General features: G+C 41.3%; 2 protein-coding genes across 3 annotated transcripts; one reads left to right on the plus strand and one right to left on the minus strand.

Annotated features, from left to right (window-relative positions):
- Positions 1-1062: 1062 nt before the first annotated feature.
- On the minus strand, positions 1063-3847 carry timm29 (translocase of inner mitochondrial membrane 29). Its single transcript, XM_020106543.2, has 2 exons — positions 3458-3847; positions 1063-1997 (listed from the first exon to the last, which is right to left on the minus strand). Exons 1-2 carry the CDS (start codon positions 3582-3584, stop codon positions 1330-1332), a joined length of 795 nt encoding a protein of 264 aa, XP_019962102.1. The 5' UTR covers positions 3585-3847; the 3' UTR covers positions 1063-1329.
- A 497-nt stretch (positions 3848-4344) lies between these two features.
- On the plus strand, positions 4345-10484 carry yipf2 (Yip1 domain family, member 2). 2 transcript variants are annotated; one of them, XM_020106553.2, is made up of 9 exons: positions 4345-4430; positions 4762-4822; positions 5717-5868; positions 5969-6049; positions 6217-6304; positions 7542-7658; positions 7763-7929; positions 8759-8941; positions 9028-10484. In XM_020106553.2, exons 2-9 carry the CDS (start codon positions 4792-4794, stop codon positions 9124-9126), a joined length of 918 nt encoding a protein of 305 aa, XP_019962112.2. In that variant the 5' UTR covers positions 4345-4430; positions 4762-4791; the 3' UTR covers positions 9127-10484. The 2 variants fall into 2 exon arrangements, with proteins under 2 accessions (XP_019962112.2, XP_019962111.2); XM_020106552.2 differs by having other exon boundaries at positions 4361-4645.
- The last annotated feature ends 291 nt before the right edge of the window (positions 10485-10775 follow it).

Below are 10775 nucleotides of genomic sequence, written 5' to 3' on the forward strand. Positions count from 1 at the left end.
TACTCTTGGCAAAGAAAGCAAATATTCCCAAACTATTCCTTTAGAGTGCAGCAGAAAAATTAATTTGAAATTGCATGTGCAAATGTGGGCTTCAGTAAAAATAAAAATCAATATCCATAATAAATTGTTCTATACATTCAGGATTCTAACAGAGGGACGTACATTATAGAAATGAATAGTTTAAACTTTTAAATGGAATCAACATTTTTTCTTGTGTAGATCCAGTTGTGTTGGATTTCTCAACAGCTCTGTACAAAGTGTGTTGCCTGAACATTACACACGTTCATCCTCACATAGTTTATCATTATGTTTTGAAGTCAAGGTGAGGAAGAACCTTGGCTGAAATAAAACTAACGAGGCACATAGAGCTGAAAAATACAGAGACTTCACTTTCATTCAAAATAATTACAAACGTTTTGTTTCCTAATAATAAACTGTATAACCAGTAACCTTTACCAGAATATTCCATCATGAACATGAGCTTCATTCACTGATGCACTTTATCTTCCTTGGCCAAGAGAAAAATGGCATGATGATAAAGAACTCTTGCCACATTATTTTCTTTTTCCATTTTGTCATTGAAAGAAAATTCTTTGGGGCCTGACATGGGTTCTCATTGCTGTACTATTATGGGGGAAACAGTGATGTGAATATCAGCAATATCAGGTTATGGGTTTATCAGGTTTATGGAACAAGGACGCACAAATCCTTAACTGGAAAACTGTTGTCTACTGCTCGGAATCAGAGAAGGAGAGAGACAGAGAGAGAGAGACTTCTTCCATAGAGCTTTCATTTTACAGACATTCATCAATCGGAGAAAAGAATCGGAGAGGACAGATTTTTACATTAACAGCAACAACAAAGAGAGCAAAATGATATAATGAAAAAATTTGGCAAAATACAAGTTAATAAAAGACAACTAAATAATTTGAGAGAGTGGATATAGGAAATTCAGGAAATCCAGTTTAGGTTAACTTTCTAAAAAAATTCTTGAAAGGGAAAGGTTGAAGATCTTCATAAATATATTGAAGTTGGGAGAAAAACAAGATAAAACAAACGAGATACTGGGAAACAAGTGACAGATTTATTGACAGCTGGTATAAATGTAAAACTTTCTGTGAGACTAAACATGTTGGAATAAATAAAACCCAGCTGAGGCTGATTCTGATGGGCTGCTTTTATTTTGATGAGATAAAGGCGTGAATGTTTCCTCTTTCCTGGTGGTCAGTGGCAGCAGTAAACAGTGTGACAGTCATGGCTGAAAAATGAGAAGCCAGCAATACATGACCAATGGGAATAAACAGCATTTTGTTCTAGCAGTATATAACATCAAGTCTGTTCCTCTTTCGCTGGTTCTGTTTGTTCTTCACTAACCTTTTCCTCCTTTCTGTCAACTACATGAGCCTCTTTTACCTCGTCCTCCACTTTCAGCGCTAACCAGGACTCTTTGTGCAACCTCTCGTTCTTCTCCACCTCCTGAACGCTGGGTGGCGATGATACCTGCATGTGAGCTGGCAAGTTCTTGAACTCATCCTCGTTCACATCATAGTCCCGCATCTTTGAGTCCAGAATCCACCAGCGGCTGCCGAAGCCCACATCCAGAACCCTTTGATGGAACTCCAACCACGGCATGGACAGATTGGAGCACTGGGCTTCGTACAATGCGGAGTCCGTGTCGTAGTTGGCCCAGTAAACCAGAGAGAGAAGACCCAGGCTGGCATGTTGGAGACGGCCCTCGTTACGAAGCTTCACTAGATTCTGGATGTGGCCATCCGACGTGGCGTTGCGGATCCACGGGGACAGCAGGCCCAGCTGGTTGGAGCGCTCCAGCAGGGCCGCCTCAAAGGACGACTGGTCAGGGTTTGTGTAGACACAAGCCGAGGCCCCACCCATCAGAGTCAAGTACACAGTGGCTTTGGCCGGTCGCCCCCAGGCTCCAAGCACTATCTCCCTGCAGGCCTCTTTATAATCTGAGACCAGGCTGCGACACCACACGCCTACAGACAGCAGAGAAGGAGATACTTAGTGCTCACACACACACACACACACACACACACACACACACACACACACACACACACACACACACACACACACACACACCAGCTTTCATTTCAAAACAGGTCAGGTGTTGCAGAGATGATCAGCAGAACCAGCTGCTGCAGAGTCAGGGCCTGTATTTATCAAACCTCTATTTGAGTATCAAGCTTGTTATCATGTCCATATGGTGTTTTATGTGATACAAGACATAATGAGCAAAATAAGCAAATTAATACTGTACCAATGACAGATTCAGGCCACATCCACACTAATTTGTTTAAGATTTAAACCAATGTATTTGAAATAAAACAATCTGTGTCCAAATGAGAGTTGGAGCTCTGCATCAAATGTGCTTCCCCATCTGAAAACAATAAACCGGAGTGATGTAGCTTAAGGGAGACCAGCTAAATTAGATCATGTTTTACATTGATGAATATGGCTCCGGGTGGGTTTTTTGAAAGTGAAGAGATTGAAAATGGATATACACATACATACAATGGATCATGGCTATCACATGTCATGATACAAATAGTATCGTAGTCTAGTAATAGCGGAAGTATTGATACTTTTCCATATCAGAAACATTCATTATTACCTTCCATTATTTGTATATCACACACTATAGTAAAACTCCACGTTTTGTGGGTGGATGGAAAGATGGAGAAATAATCCCTTTCGATTTTTCACCTAATCACACCCTGTTTGATTGATTGTACAAAACCTACACTTGGTGACGATAACCAGTGGTATTTTAAGCCTGTTATTGGATAGGGTTTAAAAGATTGATATATATACACCCTACATCTGCCATATTGTTTCAAAAGTTCAGATTGCTGGTGTGAAATATTTAAGCACCAGGGAAAATAGATTCATAATGAGTATAATATAAATAATAATAATAATAAAATCATAGAAAATTGGCCTTAATGAAAAGTAATTAAGCTGCAAAACAATCTGCTGTTGGTAGATGAAGTACATAATAACAATTTAATCTTAAAAAAAGACTGTGACTACAATCAACACGGCGTTATGTTGCTAGCTGACAAATAACAACAGCATTAGTGCAAACAAGAAGTAAGAAGGAAACGGATCACAGTTATTTCTATATCTTGGTATTAACTAGTTATATCATTGAAATGTTTCTATCATGAAGACATGGACCAGAAGAGGATGAGGCACAAACATGTGCCGGATGTGAAACAGTCAGAGGGGTGAAGTGGTTTGAAGGCAGCTGGTGTCACAGTTGTATTAGCACCATGTATTAGTCCTGATGCTGACATGCTGTTAGCAGATTACTACGTTAGCTCCTTGATCAGCTTCAGTACAACACCTCCCCGATACAATCATCACATTACCAGTACAGTGTGATTGAACAACCTTGATCAGTGATGTCACTGTCATGTGCTCAGTCTCTCACCTGCTTTACTGTTCTTCACTCTCTCCCAGCGGCTGCTGGAGGCCGGAGCTGCCGGAGCCGCCGGAGCCGCTGCTGCTGTTTCTGCCGCAGCACAGAACATCCTCCTCGCTACACGCAACGAAGCCATTTCCACCGTGCTTCAGTGCCCGGGACGGTTCACCTTCATGTGGGAGACCCGCTGACAGGACAGGGCGGCTCACATGGAGCCAAAATGGCGGCCGGGGATGAGGCTGTCTAAGCCGTCCGACAAGAATCTCTACCTCGCAAACGTTCCGCTTGAAGTCAGATTGTGCTCTTTATTAATATATGGCTGTTGTTCTCACCGTGTAGACAACTTTATTACTTAAGTACAGAAAAGAAGGTAAATCAAATGAGTTGAAATAAAAAAATCAACGGGCTTCTAATAATTTTAATGATTCAATAAAGTTAGGGTTTGATGACTGACTCATTATTCATGTACATTAATGATATGTGGTTCAACAGAAACTATTTCAGACAGTAAATATAGTTTTTCACACATTTACGCTGGAACGCCACAGAGGTGCAGTAATGGTGTATACCGCCATCTACCGGACAGGAGTGTGTACAATTTGTATTCAGGGAATTAAACCAGTTTCTTTCAATATTTACTCGAACCTGTGTTCACTTTACATTATTATTTTTAAAGTCTCGTGACATCACATAAATATATTGTTCTGGTATTAAATGGGAAAACAGAGACATTTAAAAAATATTTTTTTATTTTATCCTTCGATTAGATTTTTTAAAAAACAGCAATAGTCGCATCTTGTTTATTTTGCTGTCAAATTATAACTAAACGTCGTGGACAATATTTAATAATTCATATTGTTATTCGCGTACACTTTGAATAAAGTTTTTTTTAAACTACACGACCCACGTGACAGCTTTGTTTACGTGGTGACGTGTACCGGAAGACATGCTAGCTAGCCTGGCTGACAGGAGAGCTCTCGCTGTGAGTATAAAAACACGTTAGCGGTGGTTCAGTGTTATTTACCGTCGGTTTAATAAAACCCCCGGCCCGTGTGGACATATATGTAGCTGAGCCACATTCAGAAGTTAGAACAAATGCGGAAGTTCAGCGCTAGTGTACGTTTAGCTTAGCCAGTCCTAGCTGTCACAGCCGCTGACACGCCATCACCGCTGGGCTCGTCTCATCACTGCGGACAGGTGCGAGTTTGAGCCTTTGCCTTTCTGATCACAGGCAGGATCATGTCCGGAGCACGTTGATGTTGATGTTCCTGTATTTCTCAAAGAGTTTCCTCTTTGTGTTCATCTTCCCTCAGGTGTGAAGTTCCTGTGGGGCCACTGAAACAATGGCCAGCCCAAATGATCTCCAGTTCCAAGGTAAAGAACCTGCAGTTTCAACATGGCTCTGCTGCGGTTCTTGTGTTGTTTACTTTCTCTATGACAGTCTTGTCAGGCTACAATCTGGGGAAATTAGTGTTGAGCCATGACATCAGCCTCCACATTGAACTGTATGGCCTTTAAACTGAACATACATCTGAAGCTATGTCTGGTTTTGATAACGCAGCTAGGTCAGCTGTCAGTGTGCAATTGTAAACAACTCTGTTGTGTCTTTTGGAGTCAAAAGACTTTATTTGTCCAGCTAAGAAAAGGGACCCATGGTTGCTTCTGCCAGCCTTGTTGTGTGTATAATCATCTTCTCCTGCAATAGTCTCTACTCTACCCACAGGCAGCCTTCATGACCATCAACCAGATTAGTTTCAGGGTCACCTGAGGAGCAAAGAGTCGTGAAATGAGACAAATGAGAAGCACCCCACGTCTGCAGGAGATTTATAGTCAGCTCTAATGCCACAGTGACCCCTAATGGCATGTGTGATACCTGCAGGAGACGAGCTAAACCACTGTGCAGTTTAAACAGCAGCTGCCGGTCACACCTAGAGAATTTAAGAGACTTTGTGTCGATTAGTTTCATTGAAGACAAGTTCAAAAGTTCACAAATACTCAACCATGACAGCAGTAGTGTTTGATGAGTTGTCTGTCGAAGAGATAACAAGAAATGTACTCCAGCCAGGATTCTTTTGCATATTCTAAGTTGGCTCCTTACTTGTGCTGTGCTTTAGTTGAATCAGTTTGTCTCATTAGTCTTCTGCCTGAATAGTAACTGAGTGGGACCTGATCTGGAGTAGAACAGTGTGGTCTGTGTACACCTCCTGGCCCACTGTAGCACCACTGCAGTACCTTTGACTCCCTGTCTTCTGCCATGTATGTCTGTAGAGTTTGAGGAAGCGGCAGAGCTGTTGTCTGCAGACCCAGAGGCCTCCACACTCAGTCTGTCTGCCTCAGACAACTCAGCTAGAGCAGGAGGGAGCGAGGATGTGAAATTGGACCTATCAGAGGATGAGGAGGGTGAGGAGGAGAGTTCGGAGGTGAGTAAATGATCTGAGTTGGCTTGCAGCGCCACAACGCTGGTTAAGAGTGTTCATGTGTTTTGGGATGACGGCACCTGAGAGATGTCTTTGCTTTCAGCTGTTGGGTGGACAGAAACTAAGTGGTGGCTTCTGGACCTTTGAGTACTATGCGTCTTTCTTCAATGTGGACACTGTACAGGTATGAGCCGCTCCCTCTTTACAAACACAGTGCTCATGCAACTGCAGATGTAACTGAACAATGGACCCACATGTGTTTTTTAAAATAAGATATCAAGTTCAGAGATTTTTAATTGTGAAGGTTGATAATGGTTTGCACTGTTCTTGTGGTGACATCATGTTATGCAGGTACTGGACAGAGTGAAGGGATCGGTGTTGCCGTTACCTGGAAGAAACTTTATCAAGCACTACCTTAGATCTAACCCAGATCTATATGGTGAGTCACTGGAGAGATAGTAAATATTTGTCCCTTGGATTAAAAGACCACATGTGAAAATGTGATTTGCCACTTTTATGTCATGGTGTATGTTTGTAGAAACTGTTTTATAGTTTACTTTAAGTAATCCTCTGAAAACTGAAGTGGCACATAAGTGGTTGTTTGCATGATCCTGTTTAAATCAATCTAAATGAAAAAACTATAACAGCTACATTTATTTATTGTGCAGCAGAAAGCGAAGGCCTCTGTCTTCTACCTCATTACATCACGCTTCTTTAACTGTGATAGAAATTGTTGATATCGCACAGTCGCCAGAGATTGGTGGGAGAGGAGCAGAGAAAAATGGGCAAATCTTAAAAACTATAAAATGTGTTACAAAATATTTATACATGTTTCTATTTTTTATAAATTATTTGTATCAGTAGGTGTTATGTGTTAATTTGCAAAATTGTAGTATTTTCAGTACAGTGTACAGAGTTTAGGGATATGAATCATTGGGCACTGACGGATCTAGTCGGGTTTACGCTGTAATAGATTTATTTTAGTGACAAAACCCAAACTGGATTAAAGGTTTTCCTCTTATTTTAAAATGATTGTTACTTAGGAACACAGTTGCAAGAAAGAATAAGCCACCCCCCTGGGATTATTTTCATTTATGTAAATCACTGCATCTTAATCTCTGTTCCATTGATGAACAAGCAGAATCGAGTTCAAACAGTAACATACAACTCATTGGATTGTTCTTTTCAATATTGAATACATGACTCAAACATTCACTGTGTAGGTTGAAAAAAAAAAAAACACTTGATCCTCTTGTAAACCCGGAGTCCGATCAATGAAAGCTCACTGGGGTTAGTGCTATTTTCACTTGTGATACATTTTGACTTTGTCTTTCACAAGGAGCGTCTGCTGATGTGAGAAATGTTTTACAAAAAGAGACCTTGGAGATGACGATCAGTGACTGTTGATTTGCATAAAGCTGGAAAGGGTTTAGAGTTGAGTTCTGTGGCTAGTCTCCATAGATGTGGGCGTCCTGCTGATATGACAAAACCATAACACAGGTGGTTCAGTGAGGTGAGGAAGAAACTTTGAAAATCATCGTGTGTGATGCTCATGGTTTGTGAACGTGCTGCCTCTGGCCCAGTTTGGGTTTGTTTAGATTTTGTTGGTGTCTATTGATGTAACACATGATGATATGCGCAGTGAAAGACTAATGTGTGTGTGTGTGTGTTTGCAGGTCCATTCTGGATCTGTGTGACACTGGTGTTCTCAGTGGCGATAAGTGGGAACCTGTCCTCCTTCATCAGTGAGATGGGAGACCCTGCCTACCACTACAGGCCACAGTTCCACAGAGGTCAGCCCCTCACAGCTTCTGTTGTCGTCCTCAATTTGTTGTGTTACCTTTACTTAGTCGTGCTGACTGTGCTTTGTGTCCGTTCCCTGCTGCTTGCATTCCAGTAACGATAGCTGCAGTCGTGATCTTCTTGTACGCCTGGCTGGTGCCAATTGGTTTATGGGGTTTCCTTACGTGGCGGCAAGGGACAGAGAGACAGATTGGAGGCTATTCTTTCCTGGAGACAGTGTGTGTCTACGGCTACTCCCTCTTCATCTACATTCCCACCTCAGTGAGTACACACCCCCTTACTGAAAGATTTACGAGTGAGTGTCAAGGTCAAAACTTAAGCAGAAAAAATTTTGGGACAGAAAGGACCTCGTGTTTTTGCTTAATTTTCAGTATAGAGTGTAAAACACCATGCCACCCCTCCACTTCTCTTTAAGTATGGTCCCAACAAAGCTTTTCATTTTATTCCAGTAGAGATGAATACATACAGAAATGTTGATAATCAAGAAATGCCTCTCCTCCTGCAACGTTTGTTCTTTTTTCCATTTTCCCTCCTTTGTCAAACAGAAGGAATAGAAAAAGCTTTATTGTCTACTTGTCTGGAAATTTCAGCTACAAAACAAATCTCCTGATAAAATGGTTAAAAAAAGGCATTTGACAAAGACAGTTCATACTGATTCCACTGCCAACATTACGTTACAAGTACAATACAGAGAATAAAAAGAGTTAAATACAATGTGATTCTACAGTTCATGACCATTGAGGGTAAAGGCTCCAGAACAACACGCACCTCGTAGTTAAATTGTTTTCTAAGTGGCACTTTCTAAAGTCATGAATGAACTCGAACCTCATTGCAGTAGTGATGTGTTGACTCCACAAAAACTGAGCTGCTAATTTCAAGAGCAGAGGTTTCCTCTTCCTTGCATTGTCTCAGGCCACTCATACCAGAGCATCAGAATGCAACACAGATTAGTTCATATGGAATATGGAGGTAAAAGGACTCACACAGCATAAACATATACTTCAGTTTTCTTAACTCATTGTTTTTATTTATTTACCTCATCAATCTAAATTCAATTCCTCATAACGACGAAGCAACACATTGTCCCCAGGTTTTGTGGATCATCCCATTTGAGTGGTTGCGCTGGACACTGATCCTGGTTGCCATGGTGATCTCTGGCTCAGTCCTGGTCCTCACCTTCTGGCCCGTTGTCCGTGACGACACCAAGGTGATGGCTGTGGCCACAGTTGCGACCATAGTGGTTTTGCACACGCTGTTGGCAATAGGCTGTAAGGTTAGTGAGCGACGCGGATAAAGACTCATATCAGCTTGTGACAGTTGAACTCGTCCATTAGTTAATGTTGGACTCTTTTCTTTCAGATGTACTTCTTCCAGACAGCCGTCCATGCACCACCACCACCACCAGCAGCCCCTACAACACCCGCTATTCACATTACACTCACCACCAAACCCCACTGACCAAAGGCAGGGAGACAGGAGACGAAGGCTGTTATGTTTGGAATCACAGGTTTAAAATTGTGTTTTGATATTTAATCATGTGGATTATTGTCATTGTGTGATTTGTTGTACGCTCCCCTTGTGAGTTGGGATGGGTGTGTGTGTGTGTGTGTATGTTTGTATGTTTAATTTATCCAGAGGGTGGTTCTATCATAGCTGATGTAGACCTGCAATAACTGAACATTGCTACTGTGATGTTTCAGGATGTGCTGCATGTACATGGTCTAGAATGACTTCCTCAACACTGTGATTTCCCTCATTTCATCAGCAAGACTGGAAAAAAAAAGAGAAAGTGTAAAATTGCTAAAGCAGTCATAAATCCATGTTGCTGCCAATCGCTCCTTTTACGGGTGCTAAGAAAGCACATACCTCAACCAGGGCTAACACCCTATTACGCAACATTGAAAGTAAAAAATAATAATCCTGGATTTATTAAGAACTGCTTCAAAATATATCTTCTTCCTTGAGTCATACCACTGAATTTAATGGACCTGGTTCTGTAGTTTGAGTCATTGCTGACAAACAGCAATAAAAACATAACCTTATTGGGGGAGGTAACTGGTTAGTTTGATAAATTCATAGTCAGTTTGCCACATAGGATGCATGCTGATCCAAGAAAGTGATGACGAAGCTCCTAGTTTGCTGGTGACTGTGTGGGCTGTTTATAGTGAATAAAGCTGTACAAACAACGGCCCCTGATTCCTAGCTGACTGAGGTCAAGTGAAATTCCGTCTCAAGTCTTCACATGTTCACGTCATCACAATGAATCACACACACTCAGCCTCTTTGTGCATATTTATTGCTGAGTATGTGAGCGTGGTAATCATTATACCTGCTGAACATCAGCATGTTAACATTGTCACTTTGTGTTTTTGTCAGTATCAGTTTGCATTAGCGTTAGCACAGCCTCATGGGACCGACAGCATAGGAATCGAACCTCAGTCTCTTTCCTTCATTAACATCAGGATGTTTTTCTGTCGACCTTGCAGCACAAAATGAAACCTTCTCCTAACTGCACTCATGTTTGAATTATCTCCCTAAAACTGAAAAGATTAAGACTTCGCATAACTAATCCGGCTCATTTATTCCCATGAGGCAGCGTGTTCCAGTCACAGATGCAGCAGAGGAAGTTGTTCCAGACTGAAGTGCAGTGTAGTGAATGTGTTTGATGAGTGAACAGAGCTTAGCCTCTGAGCCTTCACTTACAAAATGACTCCAGTTGTGTTGAGATGATTTATTGTAAATTGAGGAAGGAGTTTGTTATCATCACATTGATGCAGGTTTTTCTGTTAATAAACAGGCTCTCTTCTGCTTGTCAAGCTTGTCATCAAATATTTCATCCGTTTTTGCTCTCGACACTCAGCTGTTGACAACATTGTGGCACCGAGGTGCTTTCTGTACGATCTCCAACACAAATGCTATGGTTGGAAATCGTAGTTTTTTTAATTCCTGGATTTTATATAAATGGTGAAGAACGAACTTACTGACATGTGGTTTGTTACATTTTCATTTTAAATGTTATTCTATCTCCATTTAACCTGCGTAATAAGCCTACTGTGATGAATCTTATAGAATCTGGGGGAAAATGTAGCATGTTTTTGTTGGTCACC

This window comes from Paralichthys olivaceus, chromosome 5 (genome assembly GCF_024713975.1).
Source record: "Paralichthys olivaceus isolate ysfri-2021 chromosome 5, ASM2471397v2, whole genome shotgun sequence".
Lineage (NCBI taxonomy): Eukaryota > Metazoa > Chordata > Actinopteri > Pleuronectiformes > Paralichthyidae > Paralichthys > Paralichthys olivaceus.

Excerpts from the sequence above, each read along its gene's own strand:
- timm29 (XM_020106543.2), bottom strand. The coding sequence starts at position 3,584 with ATGGCTTCGTTGCGTGTAGCGAGGAGGATGTTCTGTGCTGCGGCAGAA. Across the intron at positions 1,998-3,457 it reads AGTGAAGAACAGTAAAGCAG|GCGTGTGGTGTCGCAGCCTG; the intron begins GTGAGAGACTGA and ends TGCTGTCTGTAG.
- yipf2 (XM_020106553.2), top strand. The coding sequence starts at position 4,792 with ATGGCCAGCCCAAATGATCTCCAGTTCCAAG. Across the intron at positions 5,869-5,968 it reads GTGAGGAGGAGAGTTCGGAG|CTGTTGGGTGGACAGAAACT; the intron begins GTGAGTAAATGA and ends CTTTGCTTTCAG. Across the intron at positions 7,930-8,758 it reads TCATCTACATTCCCACCTCA|GTTTTGTGGATCATCCCATT; the intron begins GTGAGTACACAC and ends CATTGTCCCCAG.